This window comes from Xyrauchen texanus, chromosome 34, assembly GCF_025860055.1.
Source record: "Xyrauchen texanus isolate HMW12.3.18 chromosome 34, RBS_HiC_50CHRs, whole genome shotgun sequence".
NCBI lineage: Eukaryota > Metazoa > Chordata > Actinopteri > Cypriniformes > Catostomidae > Xyrauchen > Xyrauchen texanus.
In genome coordinates this window covers 35,386,990-35,405,516 of record NC_068309.1, presented here as the reverse complement: position 1 = coordinate 35,405,516, position 18,527 = coordinate 35,386,990, and the positions used below count along the sequence as shown (strand labels likewise).

Here is an 18,527-nt window from a genome sequence, read left to right as displayed (position 1 = left end):
CTAAACTCTGATACAGAATGAACACTAGATTAATGTGCGGTTGTATCATCCCAGAGAGACACATAAGCCCAATACATTTCTGTTTGTTGGACATGCTACTCATAGACAATTTTAATGGGATAGTTCACTAAGCATATAGCTATAATTACATAATGTTTTTATTTAGGGGTTATTTAATTCTGTTATACGTCCCATTAACTGTAAACATCTCTTCTAATCTAAAATAGACATCTGTATGTCTTCTTAATGGATTGAGCATTGTAATATAGTATATCAGTATATCATATATATACTATGTAAGAGACAACACAAGTGTTTTCCAAAACACCATCAAGTGTATTTCCATCCCTAAAGCAAGATATCTCCCCTGAGACGGATGCCACTTTTTCGAACAGGCGAATGAGATGAAAATAATACACCCTGTTTTGTTGCTTCGAGCTACTTTAATTATTAACACTAGAATGCTGCTCAATTATCAACATCTTATAAACATGATTTCTATATGTGATTACTTATATAACTATAACATTATGTATATAATTAAAGTCAACATGAAATCAAAAATGACTTCACCATGTAATTTCTTAATACACAACCCTGGTCTTTTTAATCTTTCATCAATATGTAATAACTTTGAAACGACTATCTTTTTTTGATTAAGATCACCAAGACCATGATTCAAAAAATGTTTGGTCACATTTTGGTCTTGTTGAATTCAATATTTCACTTGGAAATATGTCACATTAGAAAAGTAAAACTAGCTGCTAACACCATTTCATGTTGACTTTATGTTAAAGGGATAGTTCACCCAAAAATGAAAATTTTCCAATTATCTCATCCTCATGCTATCCCAGATGGAATGACTTTCTTTCCTCTGCTGGACACAAATATGTTTTATAGAATATCTTAGCTTTGCATGTATAGTTAATGCAGGCCAACATGGTCCAACATTTTGAAGATCATAAAAGCATATTAAGGTGGCAAAAAAGTAATCCATAAAACTCCAGTGGTTTAATCCATGTCTTCAGAAGAAATAGGATAGGTGTGGGTGAGAAGTCCTTTTTTACTTTAAATCTCTACTTTCAGCCATCGTCTTCTGTCCTAAGAGTTCTTTTGTTTTTTGGCGATTCACATTCTTCGTGCATATCACCATCTGCTGGGTAAGGAGAAGAATTTATAGAAAATAAAGGACTTAAATATTAATCTGTTTCTCACCCACACCTATCATATCACTTTTGAAGAATTAATTTCCGAAAAGTGAGTTTACAGAAATTTGCTTTGTAATTTATTCTGAAGTTTTATGAAAAAATTGTAAATATGGTTGATTCAGACAGGATTGAAATCACAATTTATGTCTGTGAATTATTTTTTTTTAAAATTTAATTTCATTTAATTTACCTCATCCAGTCCGAATAATGCTAAGAGTTATGAAACCCTTTTAAGACTGTATTTTTAGTGCATGCTGACTGCCATTTGTCCCTCACCTCCATTTCATCAGTATGAAACAATACTTAAAAGCAGACAAACTGTCCACAGCTATAGTCTGCAAATGTTACTGTTAGTCCAGTGCTGTAAATCCACGCTATTCTTTCCAGCTGGCTGCTTGTGTATGTTGTAGCTGATGGCTGGTAATGTATTTTCTCTTTAGAGAGCTGTACTCTCCCTCACAGTCGCGCCTGTCAGATGAAATCATTTCAAACGGATGCATTTAACTGCGTTGCATAATGGGGAAGGATCTTACATTGATGTGTTTTGCCTAATTAAAGCCCTTTGCTTTGCTCTCTATTTGTGTATTTGTGCCTGTATGAGTGTGTGTTTGTCTAAATGTTTGATTCTATGTCACGTCTCAAAGTTTGTTAGTTCTCTGAATAATGACAGCTGTGGCCGATGTCTAGACAGGTTTCTTTTTTGCTTTCGGCAGCACCATTTGTCTCATCCTTTGTCTCATCTTATTAAAGCACCAACGGTTTAAAGTCACCTTTTAGTTGAACAAAAAATACAATTTTGAAAATATTCATCTTGGTTCAACTACGCTAACACCAACCAGGATAGCCCGGAACCTGGGATTTTTGGTGAATCACCGGCTTAACTTCACTGCCTACATTTTATCAACCGCCCGGTCTTTCAGTTTCGTGCTTTACAACATCAGGAAAATCAGACCTGTCCGGCCTACACAGCTCCAGATCCAATCGCTGGTCATTTCAAGACTGGACTACAGTAATGCCCTGCTTGCCGGTCTCCCAGCTAGCATGATTAAGCCACTGTAGATAGTCCAGAACACTGCAGTGCAGCTGGTCTTCAGTCAATCAAAGAGGGCTCACGTCACCCTACTCTTGGTTTCACTCCACTGGCTGCCAGTAGCTGCTTGCATCAAATTCAAGGCTTTGACTCTGGCCTTTATGACAGCTAATGGAACAGCTCCCTCTGACTTCTTTCACTCCTCCAGGTCTATATCCCAACTTGTTCTCTACATTCAATGAATGAGCAGCACCTGATGGCCCCATCACAAAGAGGCACAAAGTTCATTTCATGGTCATTCACTCTCTTTAGTCCTCTGTGCTGGAATGAGCTTCCAACCTCAACACGATCTGCTAATACCATCTCAGCACTCCAGAAACAGCTGAAAACACATCTGTTCCATGAGCACTTAACCAATCAACACTAATTGCACATACTTTTTAACAAAAAAAATACTCTTTCTTCTGAGCTAGAATCTTTACTAGTCCAGCCACTGTGAGAACTTGGCAATGCGATACTGAAGGTATTGTTGACTTTTTTATTACAAATTGCTTGTTTTGTTCCTCATTTGTAAGTCACTTTGGATAAAAGCATCTGCTAAATGACTAAATGTTAATGTAAGTTTCATAATCCTCCTTAATTAAACTTGAAAATGCCTCTAGATAGAGGTAACACAAGACTGCTCTGAGAAATTTTATCATGTAAGACATTTTTAAAGGGACAGTTCACCTAAAAATGAAAATTCTCTCATCGTTTATTCACCCTCATGCCATCCCAGATGTGAGTGACTTTCTTTGTTCTGCTAAACACAAACAAAGATTTTTAGAAGAATATTTCAGCTCTAGGCCCATACAATGCAAGTGAATGTTAACCAAAACTTTGAACGTCTAAAAAACTAGGGCATTCTTGGTGTTCTGGGTGGTCCATAGGGCGTTGTTAGATGTAGTTGCTAGTTTGAACACAATTAATTAGTGCACGCTATTCCACAGAAAAATAATTCCACAAAATGTTTGTCTTCATAATCTTTCACCACAATTTAAGAACTTTGAAATGGCTTTCCTTTTTCGGATGATGTCACCTACCCTCTTAGGGGCTGTAATTGTTGGTCTATTTGCATAAGTGTCTCGAGACCCCTACATTCTGTTACATTCTGTTGTGCTCTGTCTAGCTGTGTTTTTTGCAAGAAAGGGTTCTGTGTGAACGCCCCCTTAATATTAATAATAATGATTACTATTACTAATATTTGAGCTTGACATATAGCAATCATTTTACTTTTAAAGTTAAAGAGCTGTCTTGCTATATTGTAGTTTAATGTCTTTGAGTTGTTTGGGCTTTGAGCTCAGCTCTGTAAATAATGCACAATCCTGTGTCATGGCAAAGCGTAATGTTTTGAATTTTATGAAGAACTGTCTTAACTCTCATAAGGCCTGCAATCTTCCAAAAACTGAACTACATCAAATTTTAAATGCCTTGCATTTTAGTGTGATTTATTTAGTGTCTCTACTATGGAAATAAAAAGGCTAGTTACTTTAAAGTGACATTGTCTAGCTTAGTCCACCAAACCAGCTCAAAAGCAGTGATCTCCCTTCATCAAGCATACCTAGCAAAGTTCAGGTGCCCACAGAGAGGGATATTGAAGGGCTTGTGTGTCGGGCCCCAGATGTCCCTCTGTATTTTAGCAGGGATCAGATGACCAGGATGGTGGCTCACTTACAGCCCTCATCATGATATGTGATGTAATGAGGCCATTAGATCCTGCTAATAGGTTGTTGAAGTAGTCATGCGAAAGAAAAGTCTGGTTGATCGGGTTGCTGCTCTCAGGCTGGTCAGATTTCACTGCTGTCAAGCTCTCAGAAGAGTCAGGTGTGTGAGGTGTGGATGAATCACTCATGATGGGTTCCCATATCACTCCTTCAACAGGTGATGCCTTTGAATGTCAATTTTGGGCTAAGATTATGTAGAAATATTTGACAAGTATTACTGTCATCCAGTTAGCTAATGCCTGCTTCCCAATGAAAGGGATAGTTCATTCCTAAAATGGAAATTCTGTCAAACATGTATGGCTTTCGTTGCTCAGTGCAATAAAAATTGAGACATTTTGAAGAATGATCCTGATTTGCAATCACAGCTTTCATGTGTCTTGGCATGCTCTCTACCAGTCTTTCACATTGCTGTTGGGTGACTTTATGCCACTCCTGGTGAAAATATTCAAGCAGTTCGGCTTTGTTTGATTGCTTGTGGCCATCCATCTTCCTCTTTATCACATTCCAGAGGTTTTCAATGGGGTTCAGGTCTGGAGATTGGGCTGGTCATGAAAGGGTATTGAGCTGGTGGTCCTCCATCCACACCTTGATTGACCTGGCTGTGTAGCATGGAGCATTGTCCTGTTGGAAAAACCAATGGTCTGAGTTGGGGAACATTGTCAGAGCAGAAGGAAGAACGTTTTCTTCCAGGATAACCTTGTACGTGGCTTGATTCATGTGTCCTTCACAAAGATGAATCTGCCCGATTTCAGCCTTGCTGAAGCAACCCCAGATCATCACCCATCCTCCACCAAATTTCACAGTGGGTGCGAGACACTGTGGCTTGAAGGCCTGTCCAGGTCTCTGTCTAACCATTAGACAACCAGGTGTTGGGCAAAGCTAAAAATTGGACTCATCAGAGAAGATGACCTTACTCCAGTCCTCAACGGTCCAATCCTTATGGTCTATTGCAAACCTCAGCCTGGCACTTCTTTGCTTCTCGTTGATGAAGGGCTTTTTTCTAGGTTTGCACGACTTCAGCCCTGCCCCTAGGAGCCTGTTTCGAACCGTCCTCACAGTGCACTTCACCCCAGCTGCTGTTTGCCATTCTTTTTGTAGGTCACTTGATGTCATACTACAGTTGTTTAGTGACATTCGATTGAGTTGGCGGTTATCCCGGTCAGAAGAGAGTCCCCAATGTCTGCTGCTTGACCTTCTCGCCGTCTTTGAAATGTAAAGGATGGAAGCAACCTGACACTCACTATATCCCTCTGCCAGTAAAGCCAGAATTGAACCATTCTTTTCCTCACTGTTACAGAAAGAAACATAAACCTTAATCATACACTGAATTGTTGATTATTTTTTTGGTCAAAGTAAATACATCAGAAAAGATGAAGTACTTTCTACATTGGATAAGTTAGTTTAAGTGTGAACTTGAAAATATAAAGTACATTTTTCATTTGTACTTAAATTCAAAATGGTAAAAATGAATGCTCTAGTAATATTATACAAGGAAATTATAAGTAAATATTATTCATGATTGATTGTTATCTTTACAATGCATCATCATGTATCAATCTTAAAGTATAGTATATATTTGTCATATGTATTTGATAATTTGAGTAAATTTCACAGGTAAATAAATTAATTACTTTTTACTTTTCGAAGCTGGTGTTCCCAGCATAACTAATGAGCTTGCATGGATTAATAAACAAGTTTATTGTAACACTGTTGAAGGATGGGCAAGGAGGAGGCGAGAACCGGCTTGTCAACATAAATTATATTTTAATGAGAAACTCAAAAACACATAAACAAACACACATGACGGACATGTCCGTAATTCTCTCTCTCTCGAACAATCGTCACCGGCCGCCTTTATCCCTCGCGCGCCTCATCAGGCTGATTGGGGACCGGGCGCGCGATATTCCGACCGGCCCCGCCCCCCTCCGCTCCACACTTATTAACAGCTTTTATTGATGATTTTCTTGTTACGTTCGGTAACTTCTTGTTTTGTGAAGTCTGAAGTTCATTTTCTACTCAAAATTATATGTTCATGATTAAAAAATGACCTATTGATTGTTACCGTCATTGTGCTTTGAGGTCTGCGCGTGCAGCCTTGTATTTTGTTTCTTTTGTCTGTAATGCAAGGTGCTGCATTAAGCTGTCCTGTGGAAGGCTTCCGTATGTCACGTGGTACATGATTAAACATGTTTATAAGGAAAGTCCAAAATGTGAGATGACTAAATGTACATCATATTTGTAAGTAAAAGTTATTTTATTAACTGAAATGTTTAAGGTTAAAATACATATTTTGTCATTACATTAAGTAGATTTTACTTAATTTTATACCATTAAAATGGACTTTTTGTGTAAATCTTACTCGTCATTTATTTTAGTGTAGTTTCTGATCTCCTAAAATCTGAATAGCAGTTCTGTTTTCTCACTGGCAGCTGCCCCCTGTGTAAGGTGTGCTGCTGATGTGTAAATGTCAGCTAATTAAACTCAACAAACTTGACCTTTCTCACTTGGGCCTGTACCCACACTGACTTCAGCATCTCACCACTTTGCTTTGATATGCAAATTTTGAACTATTAGTATTTGTCTTCATAATACATTAAGGCTGAAACGATTAGCCGGCGTTATCAACAATAAAAAAATTGTTGTAAAAAATAGTTGTTGTCGATTAGTCATTTGATGTCATTTAACATAACGAGATCACATTAAACTCTGATGATGATGTGCGGGAGCATCACTGCAGTTCACGACTGACTGAGGAGAGGAAAAAAGAACAGTTCACAGTCCAGATGCACTCTAAACAGCTTCAGCTGATGTAGATTGCAAAGTGTGAGGGGATTATAATGCAAAAATACCAAATAATTAAATACAGAAGCACTCTCGTTGTGGAATAAGCATAGTCAGATTTCTTTAAAGGAAACACCCCGGTGTTACATCTTTAATGCAGTTATATTTAATGCGTTACAGCTTTATTAAAGTTTAAATAATACAGAAGAGATCATGTAAATAACTACAAACTCCAAAACTGTCATTTCTCTGTGCAGTCAGCACCTCTTCTATGATTTGCGTGAATGTCCCGATCTAAGGGGAGAGATTGAAACTGCACCGGCTGATGCACACTGTCACGGGACGCTCATCCCTCGAGCGCACACGCTTAATGCAGCTAGATTATAACGTGATGGCTCGCGACTTATTGAATCATAATATATGTCACTGTGCATTTCTTTTCGTGAAGAAAATTGGCAATATGCAGCTTTATTAATAAGAGAGAGTTATGAGTTTAAGATGGATTGAAGTGAACAGAAAGGTGTGAGAGGGCAGTCTTTGCCCCATTATACACTACATTAAAATTAGTTTTTGATTTGTTTTTTGTTTTGGCTTGTTTTCCAAAATAAATATCTAAAACTACTTTTAAAACAATGTACATTTTCTTTTGCAGCTATAATGCAGAATAAATGTTTTTCTAAGAATGTTGAATATAATATTAAAAATAAAAATATCAAAAAATCCTTTAAAAAAAGATGCATTTACCTGAGAAACAGCATATTAGATATTTATACTTGCTTTTTGTGAATAGATCTTGAATATAAGTATATGTTGTCTTTACTGCACTCGCAGAAGTATAACCAAGTGAAAAAAACACTTACCGTAATTTCCGGACTATAAGCCGCAACTTTTTTCCCATGCTTTGAACCTCGCGGCTTAAACAGTGACGCAGCTAATATATGGATTTTTTCCGCTTTCAAATTGTATTTAAAAAAAATAAAATAAAAAAAAAAAACATTCTGTGACGTGCTCAGTTTTTTGGAGGCGTGAAGCTTCATTAGACCAATGAAATTGCCGAACGGGTTAAGGTCAAACAACTTTTTTGTTTATTGTTTAGATTAAATCGAGCGCGCTCAAACTTCCCATCATTCTGATTACGGTAGTAATTTTGTCACCCTCACCATGGCAAAGACATGGAGAAACGCATATGATGCTGCTTTCAAGTTGAAGGCGATTGATCTGGCTGCTGCACGGGAGCTTGGTCTTAATGAGTCGATGATAAGACGTTGGAAACAGCAGCGTGAGGAATTGACTACTAAATCAACTAAATCTGAGGCTATTCAACTCCGACACCGAAGGAGATGACTTCAGTGGTTTCAGTGCACAGGACGAGGAAGATAGTGACCAATGACTTTCTTGGTAGGCTACTATTTACTGCAAATGTTTTATTACAAGCCGTGTGTGGCAGCGGGGGCGTGGTCAAGCGCCCGTCCGGGAGAGAAAAGCTGTTAGGGCGCTTACACCTGCGCTAAATTATGTCTAACACCGGTGTCTAATTTCAAGTGCCCTGCTTCACGTGTCCTTCTTGGGAAAACTGTCACACGGGCACCAGTGTGACAGTTTTCAGCAGGGCACTTGACATTCCAGGTAAGGCTTTTAATGGCCACAGCAATGTTTACAATCAATTTTATAAAGTTTCTCAATTCTTGGTCTTCTATGCGCCAACACTAGACACTCACTCACTCACTCACTCACTCACTCACTCACTCACTCTCTCACTCACTCTCTCACTCACTCACTCACTCTCTCACTCTCTCTCTCTCTCTCTCTCTCTCTCTCTCTCTCTCTCTCTCTGTGGCTGCTGCCTTTTTATGCCGCTCTCCCCATGCTTACTGAAATTAGACACAGGTGTTAGACATTTAGCGCAGGTGTAAGCGCCCTTACCGCTTTTCTCTCCCGGACGGGCGCTTGACCACGCCCCCGCTGCCACATGGTTAAAGCATATTTTTTTTTGTTACAAGCCATGATTCGTTAAAGCTTATTTATTTTTGTTACAAGCCGTGTTTCATTAAAGCCTGTGTAAAGTTAATTTGTTTCAATGTACGGCTTATTTATGTTCAAAATATATATATTTTTTTAATTCAGTGGGTGCGGCTTATATTCAGGTGCGCTCAATAGTCCGGAAATTACGGTATATAGAAAATACACTTAGAATTTTTTTCTCCCCAATTTGGAATGCCCAATTCCCAATTCGCTCTAAGTCCTAGTGGTGGCATAGTGACTCACCTCAGTCGGGCGGCGGAGGACAAATCTCAGTTGCCTCCATGTCTGAGACCGTCAATCCGCGCATCTTATCGTTTGGCTTTTTGAGTGCATTACCGCGCAGACATAATGCGTGTGGAGGCTTCACGCCATCCAACGCGGCATCTATGCACAACACACCACATGCCCCACCGAGAGCAAGAACCGCATTATAGCGACCACGAGGAGGTTACCCAATGTGACTCTACCCTCCCCAGCAACCGGGCCAATTTGGTTGCTTAGGAAACCTGGCTGGAGTCACTCAGCACGCCCTGAATTCGAATTTGCGACTCCAGGGGTGATAGTTAGCGTCAGTACTCGTTGAGATACCCATGCCCCCCAAAATATACTTATATTTAAGATACATTCTCTTAAAGCAAGTATAAATATCTTATATGTTCCTTCTCAAGTAAATGTATCTTGTTTTAATGTTTTTTAGACTATTTTAAATTGAAATCAAGACAAAAACACTTGGATTTGTTCAGCTGAATAATCGGTTAAGAACTAATGATTAATCGTTGCAATAATCACCGAATAGTCGAATTATCATTCTAATAATCATTAGATTAATCAATTATCAAAATAATCATTAGTTGCAGCCCTATAATACATAATTTTATGGAAGTACAATTGGTTGGCAAGTGGCACATTATGTTTAATGATGTGTCTTACTGATTTCTATCAAACAGTCATTTTATCAAACAGGATTGAATGTTTTAAAGTGAGCCACAAAACTTCACAGAATTGATCAAATGCATTGCTGCTACTTATTAATGTTTGTGTTGTGGTTTTCTCACCAAAAATGAGATACCACTTCTAGAACTATTGTTAGTTAAAGGGAATTTACATTTAAGACAGGAGAAAATTTTGAATCGTCTGGAATATTTCTTAATAAATTTACAGTTTTTCATTTAAAAGTTAGTGTATAGCACCTGGAGCCATGGCAAAAATGGCAACATCTGCTCAAAACAAAGATATTATTTATAATTATCCCCTGTGTTCACTTATTAATGAAAACTATTATATTTTTTTATATTATTTTATTAAATATATTAAGACATAAATCAGCTCAGTTCCCTATCTGTCACTCACTCGACGTTGTGTCGATATAGTGACACTTGGGGTCACCCTTGAGAGCCCAAGACTCCTCTGATCTTTGATAAAAGGCCAATGGGAATTGGCGAGTGGTATTTGCATGTCCCTTCCCTGGACATATGGGTATTAAAGGAGGGGATGTGCATACCGCTCATTAGATTTTCTCTTCGGAGCCAAACGGTCGATGGTTCAAGCTGAGTCTAGCGATTTCCATCCCTCACCTCTGCTGGATCCTTTCGGTGCATTACAGCGGCTTTCTTCCCTCTTTGCACGGGTGCACTGCAGAGATTGCCCTTGGGCACTTCAGCAGATCCTTAAGAGTATATTCTAAAAGAGAATTTTCCCTCACAAAAGAGTATATTCTAAAAGAGCGGCACACAAATGCAGCTATGTGCGGTAAGACTCGCGGTGGTGGCTTGTGTGTTTACATCAACACAGAATGGTGCAATAACTCTATGCTAGTCTGCTCATTGCTGGTGGAGCTTGTGACTGTTAGATGCACACCTTTTTATTTACCACGGGAATTCACCACTGTTATTATAACCGGAGTTTACATTCCCCCCAGCGCTAACGCTAAGGAAGCACTCTGTGAACTGTATGGGGCTATGAGCCGGAGATTTCAACCATGCGAATCTCAAGACAGTGTTCCCTAAATTCCATCAGTATGTGGACTTTGCAACGAGAGGGGCGAACACACTTGATCTTGTTTATACAAAAATCCCAGGTGTGTACCGGGCGTAGCCCCACCCCCACCTCGGCTTCTCAGACCACATCTCTGTTATGCTAATTCCAGCATACAGACCGCTCGTCAGAAGCACAAAATCGCTTCAGAAGCAGGTGAAAACCTGGCCAGCAGGAGCCATCTCTGCTCTTCAAGACTGTTTTGAGTGTACTGACTGGCAAACAGTGGGGAGGCTGCAACATATGGCGACTCTACCAACTTGGAGGAATACACAGCATCAGTGACAGCTACATCAGCAAGTGCATTGAAATGTCACTCTCTCCAAGACCATCACCACACGCTCCAACCAGAAGCCGTGGATGACTGCGGAGGTAAGCGTGCTTCTGAGGACTCGAGACTCTGCCTTCAGAGCAGGTGACAAGGCAGCCCTAAGAACAGCGAGGGCCACACGGCCAGAGAATCCACAGTCACTTCCAGGACAGAGGTGACACGCGGCGACACGCGGCACATATGGCAGGGCATCCAGGCCATCACCAACTACAGGACAACATTAGTTGCCTGTGACAAAGTTGCCTCCCTTCCAGATGCGCTGAACCAATTCTATGCTCGGTTTGAAGTGCAGAACGACGTGGTGGTGAGGAAGACCACCCCTCCTCCCAATGACCAAGTGCTCTGTCTTACCACGGCTGATGTGAGGAAAACTCTACGTAGAGTCAACCCACGGAAGGCTGCTGGACCAGACAACATTCCTGACAGAGTGCTCAGAGGATGTGTAGACCAGCTGGCAGATGTTCTTACCGACGTCTTCAACATCTCTCTGAGCAGCGCCGTCATTCCAACGTGCTTCAAGGCCACCACCATCGTCCCCATGCCAAAGAAGTCTTCAGTGTCCTGCCTCAACGACTACTGTCCCGTCGCACTCACGCCCATCGTCATGAAGTGCTTCGAGAGGCTCATCATGAAGCACATTAAGACCCAGCTGCCCCCTCACTAGACCCACTGCGGTTTGCGTATCGTCCAAACTGTTCAATAGACGATGCCATCGCCACCACCCTCCATCTGGCCCTCACCCACCTAGATAAAAAGGACTCATACGTTCGAATGCTGTTCATAGACTTCAGCTCAGCATTCAACTCAATCATTCCTCAGCACCTGATTGGAAAGCTGAACCTGCTGGGCCTGGACACCTCCCTCTGCAACTGGATCCTGGACTTCCTGACTTGGAGACCTCAGTCAGTCCGGATCAGGAACAGCATCTCCACCACCACCACCACACTGAGCACTGGGGCCCCCCAGATCTGTGTACTCAGTCCACTGCTGTTCACTCTGCTGACTCACGACTGTGCAGCAATGCACAACTCGAACCACATCATTAAGTTTGCTGATGACACGACTGTGGTGTCTCATCAGCAAGAACGACGAGTCAGCATAGAGAGAGGAGGTGCAGCGGCTAACGGACTGGTGTAGAGCCATCAACCTGTCTCTGAATGTGGACAAAACAAAAGAGATGGTTGTTGACTTTAGGAGAGCACAGAGTAACCGCTCTCCGATGAACATCGACGGCTCCTCTGTGGCGATCGTCAAGAGCACCAAATTCCTTGGTGTACACCTGGCAGAGAACCTCACCTGGTCCCTCAACACCAGCTCTATTACCAAGAAAGCCCAGCAGCGTCTCTACCCCCCATCCTCACTACATTCTATAGAGGGACTATTGAGAGCATCCTGAGCAGCTGCATCACTGCTTGGTTTGGGACTTGCACCGTTTCGGACCGCAAAGCCCTGCAGAGGATAGTGAGGGCAGCTGAGAAGATCATTGGGGTCTATCTTCCCTCCATCAAAGACATTTACAAAAAACACTGCATCCCCAAAGGAACCAGCATTGTGGATGACCCTTTACACCCCTCTTCACCCTCCTTTGTCACAGGTGCTCCGCATGCGATCCCTCTGCCCCAGTCTCCATGCTCGTAGATCTTCCTCCCCAATTGGGCAGGACCTACCATATGACTTCTCCACATGACATACTTCCGACTAGACTCAGCAAGACCATGTGACGTATTTCCACTTAAAACCCCCCCATCCCTGGATGGGGTGTGGTGTCCACGGTGTCTTCTCCTTGGGAGTGAAACCCCCCGACGTGGACAGTGGCATCCAGGTCGGTTAGCTCTTTTTCTGGGGAGAAAAAATAAATAAAAAAGAGGGAATAGAGGCACGACTAGGACAAACCTCTCCCTATCCTTTTGGGTAGTCGACTCATCCCCAAAAAAGCTGTTCGACACTCACACTAGCGTCAGGGGAGGCTACGGGCCAGCCGGTGCGGTCTGCCCGTCTCGCATCGCCGATCCACGTAACCTAGTTCAGCTAGTTGTGGCGTTTTTGTAAGGGACCCTAGTGTCATTACATCGACACAACGTCAAGTGAGTGACAGATAGGGAACGTCCTGGTTACTTTCATAACCTCTGTTCCCTGATGGAGGTAACGAGACGTTGTGTCCCTCCTGCCACAACGCTGAACTACCCGCTGAAATGGCCAAACCTTATTCTCAGCTCCTCAGCACAAAACCTAATGAGCGGTATGCACGTCCCCTCCTTTTATACCCGTATGTCCAGGGGAGGGGCATGCAAATACCACTCGCCAATTCCTGTTGGCCTATTATCAAATATCAGAGACTCTGGCTCTCAAGAGTGACCTCTAGTGTCACTACATCAACACAATGTCTCGTTCCCTCCATCAGGGAACGGAGGTTACGAAAGTAACCAGGATGTTATCAGCTGTCCGTCCTCTTTGCTCAAAGCTTTCTGTGTCTTTCCTTATGTTCAGATTTTCTAATGATGGTGTTATTTATGTGATAATGGCTTGTTTCCTCATACAGATGGACAGAATTATTTTCATCTGTTCTAACTGAACTTTATTTGTGTGTTCACAGAGATATAAAGCCAGACAACATTTTACTGGACGAGAATGGTAAGTTACATAGATACATCACCATTACATCTGCTGCCATTGTTGTTGTTTTTAGGTTTCCTGAACAATCCCATAAATACCGCCTTCTGAAATGCCTGATGCTTTCCTTTTCATTGTGTCGCAGTTGTTGGTATTCACAAAGGCATTGGAGTTTATTTATGGCAGTGAAATGTTCTAAACTCTTAGAAGAAAAGGTTCCATTGAAAACCCTAAAGGGTTCTGTCGCTCACTTCTTATTTGGAACCTCTAAAATGTTCTATATAGAATGCTTTTAAGGGTTCTATAAAGCGCCAGGTGAAAGGTGCTATATAGAACCTTTTAGGGGTTCCCAATATGCATTGTTTTTTGTTCAAGTTTTTTATTTATTTGTTGTTTTATTACCAGGAAAACATTTAATGGATATGCAAATTGAATAGTTAATATACTATATAACTAAGAAAGTGAAATAACCATATAAAAGACATTTAAAAAAATATAAAAGAAATGAACCATTATTTAGCATCATACAAATCTTGATGCAATGCAAAATAATGATAAAAAAAAATATTGACATTGTTTATGTCATTGTTTTGAAGTTGAATGTCCACTTTGACTTTCACTTCTCATGGCTCTGATGATGTTGATGTCCAGAACTTCAAAAGTGCTCTGAGTTAGGTGAAGGTCTTGCTTAAACCCATGTTAAATTATTATGGCATCGTCAATAAAAAAAATATATCATCATTATATTTTTGTACATGACAAAAAAGTAGAGAAATTGAAACATCCATCACTTCCTCTCTTTGACTTTGGACATTTGATATATTCACACTCTTGAATAGATCTTGATTAATCTCTTTCTATCAGTTCAGTTGGATTAATGCAGTGCTGTGATGTGCTCCTGGAAACTCGTTTTGTTTTTACCATGTTTTTTAGATGGAAAGAAAATTAAATGATAACTTAACCCCTTGAAATGACTGGCAGAGAATATTGCAGGCCTGGACTAAACAGTTTTGTCGACATTTATTCATTGTGCTTGCTGAAATAAACGTGTCAGTCATAAATAACAATGACCTAGGTCAAAATACAAAAATAATAATAAAAGAAAATCAAAGAAATTAATTAACGTCACCCTCAAACTTTCAGCTCAACAGATTTTCCATGACTTTTAAAATTGAAATGGATGTATACACCTACATAAAATCACTGTACATACTCACATTAAGCAGTTGTCAACCCAAATAACTTTTTTTCTAAGAGTGTAAATGCTCATGTGGATTTGGCAAACAGGTGTTGTCAGGGAGAAAGAAACTAATAAATTCAGACATGCTAACAAACTGCATAATTTCTCATTAATATGATAATATGAATAATGAGATAAATATGAATGTGAGTTCTGAACCATGCAAACACACACACACACACACACACACACACACACACACATAGCTGGTGGTTGAAAACTCTAGAGCAACCTAAAATATATTTTTTTCTGCATGGGTGAATCTGACAAAACCTTTCAGGAACAGGAACATTTTTAATTTTTAATTTAAAAATTAAAAGAAAGAAATAAGAAATGTAATTTTGCTATTTTAAGACAAGTTCGTTTTTCTTTTTTTTAATGTGACATAATTGTCAAGACATAAACTTAAAAAAAGTTAAACAGCGCAAGGAATGAAACAGAACGTGTTATTAAAACTGAAAATATTGACACAGTGTCTAAAAAATGTGGTGATCCTGTGCGAGCCGCTGAAAAAGCGTGAAATATGGCGCAACGATGAAAGACATCCATTCGGTGCGCTTACATAGAAAAACTATTGAAAAACAGTGCAGAAAAACGGCAAAACTTGTTTGGTGTGAATTGCCCCAAACTTGTCTGTTCGCATGCATTTGTTTTTAAATAAAACTATTTTTATATTATAATATTCTGTATATTCTATATACAGTTACTCCATATGGTTCCATATCACTTCGACAAATTATTTAAGTTATTTCAAAGAGCCGTACAGGATACCACAAGTTAAATAACCAATTAAAACAAAGACATTGGTTAAAGTAAACCCCCGCGACACACTGTAAACATTTGTAAACAGTTGTTTAGCAATGGAAAAGCTGTACAATAATGGCGACACTCGCTGCTGCTGAAACTTAAACTTTGGCAATCTTAAGCAATGTTATTCCTGATGAGAGACACTTTAAACACAGGTAATGCCATACGGGATCTCTCTCATTTTCTCTCTTTCTCTTTCTCTCGCTCACACACACACACACACACACACACACACACACACACACCCGTGCTCACACTACATTGTTACTCCATTGCTGAAAAGCAGCGTTTCCTCCATTGCTAGTTTTAAAGTGATGTTTTCGAACTAGCAATGAAGGCTTGAGCTGTATCAAAGCTAGATACTCTTGATCAATACAACAGTTTCGAAATGATCTGAAATATCACGTTCAAAGACGCGCTGTTAAAAATCGTGCTGCTAAAACGCGCTGTTAAAAATTCAGTGCTCAAGCACATGACGAGATGCGCGTCACGACCGAAGTATACTTTGGGCTTAAGTGAATCTCTGAGGAGTTTTGTTTGTGTGCATCTCTGTGACTGACCTCAGAGCAGCTGTTTTAGATTGTGAAAGTGGTGTCTGGGGAAAACAACAGATCGCTCTTCATTAAACACAGAACAGTTACTGTGTTTTTGACAGGGATGCTAAGACCATTATGTAATGCATCTGGATTTATCACTCGCCCCGCTGAGTTAACATCATTGTCAGTGAGTGATTTTGTCAGTGGTTTTATGAGACCATTCAGTGCCGTGGTATATAATCCTGGTACTATAGTATTACCATCTGATACCATTACTGTACCGGTGTACCTCCACATTTGGTAAAGTGGTTGCATGCTAATCACACTTCCATTTTGCAACGCCTCAAGACATTATGTACTGCAGCCCTTGCCAAAACATCCATTTGCTTTTGATTAAAAATCTGTCAGATATTTGGAGAGTTGACTCCTGCAGGTCAGGGGTGAGAGGAGGTGCTCTCCACAGCTCAACAGACACTTGAGGTTTTACTCCCTGAAGAGTATGAAGCACATTAACTCCAGACATCCTCCTGCTGCGGTCAGGACCACACACTCGTGCACAGACCACAGATTGTCCCCCATTCACTTCCATTTTATGTGCCTCTTTGAAACCCAAATTTTTCTTTTAGAAAGAAAAGGAGGGATGAGTCAAAATACATTTTTGTGGTCATCAATAATATGCCACAAATGCTGTCAATTGAGCTTAACTTGTATTGAACCTGAAATATTCCTTTAAAGGCAACGCCTACAATTCTGCATTAGTAGAAGGAATTGCAAAATATTCTTTGGACATGAAACAGATTGTCCTGCCACTAACCCGCATCATTGGTTGAACCAATGTTGCTGTGTCAGGCTGAATAAGCCACTCAAACAAACAAAGCAATGTTTTGAAAGTGCCACAGCATTACACTTTTAGGTGAAGTCAGACAACGAATGGTTAACCCTCTCTGCATATTAAGATGGAATATTGACTGATAGGATACGGATAAATAGACTGCATGTCTGTTATCTTCAGCCTGTTTTACATTTAATGCGTAATCCTTTTGGAGTAAAAAAGGGGTGAAGTTTATTACGAAAAGAAAAGCTGTTGCGTTGGACTTTATTGAGTGTATCTATGTTTTGAATCACAATACACTAAGCATAAAGAATAAATAACACTTACTGGTGCCACTTAGACATTCCCCTTAAGCTGCATACAAAATATAAATAAACTCCAGCAACTTCTCTCGTGTCTCATTCACAAGTGATCATCCCTATGTCCTATTCCTTTTTAAGACAAATACCCTCCAGTGTGAGAGCTTTAGATGTCTGAAAGGTGATAACGGTCAGTCAGAATTCACTTTTTAAATGATTCTTATTGTAAAATCTGTTTGAAACATCTTTACAGTATGGAATGTGCTTCCTTTGAAGTGCCTGCAAAGGCATTATCAGCATCAGTTAGAACACAGCCGGGAGTGCTGAAGAGATGTTGGAGGAGAGTCCGTATTAGTTCTAGAAAGCATTTGATTGGACAAGGTTTCTGAACATCTATGTGACATCATGCGTGTTGCTTCATCTAGCCAGAAGAGAGAGTCGGCAGATTTTAAATGTTTATAACTTCTGACATTTTTTCTTTTTCAACGTTTAGAAGTACACTTGCATAAAGATGACCTTAAAGCCTCTAGATATAGATTAAAACCAGAAAAACTTTCATTTTGTTTTCATGGGACCTTAAAAAAGAAAATTATTTTTTATGTAAGCTATTCATAGGTACATTTTCTCGAAAAGAGTTAACACGGTCTCTGTGGTGCTATGATAATTCCTGTTTGTTTTGAGAGACCCATTTAGACCCGCCTTGACAACATAATTCAACCAATGGCGTGAGTTGGTGGCAGGACTATCTGACTGTTTGAACAACTGCAGAGAAGGAGCGTATTCAGCTGTTTTGAAAACATTATTTTTTTTTTTTATTCCATTTGGTGGTGCAGAAATTACAAACTTGTTTGTTCTTAAGAAAAAAACATAAGAAGTATTTAAATTCTCAAATTGTAATAATCATCGTAAATAACATCTTAACCTTCTGCGGTTGACGCTGGATATTTTTGTCATTACAGCAGAAACAACTTAAAATATAAATTTTTGGGTATACAGATAAGTGTAAGACATCATTAGAGACTAAAAAGTGTCTA

At 39.9% G+C, this 18,527-nt stretch overlaps 1 protein-coding gene across 3 annotated transcripts in view; it reads left to right on the top strand.

Moving 5' to 3' along the window:
- The window catches only part of stk32a (serine/threonine kinase 32A), a 93,789-nt gene that overhangs the window by 32,130 nt on the left and 43,132 nt on the right, over positions 1-18,527 (top strand). For all 3 annotated transcript variants that reach the window (XM_052104341.1, XM_052104338.1, XM_052104339.1), the window contains exon 6: positions 13,763-13,800. In XM_052104341.1, the coding sequence (XP_051960301.1) occupies positions 13,763-13,800 (38 nt within the window). The remainder of the gene's footprint in view (positions 1-13,762; positions 13,801-18,527) is intronic.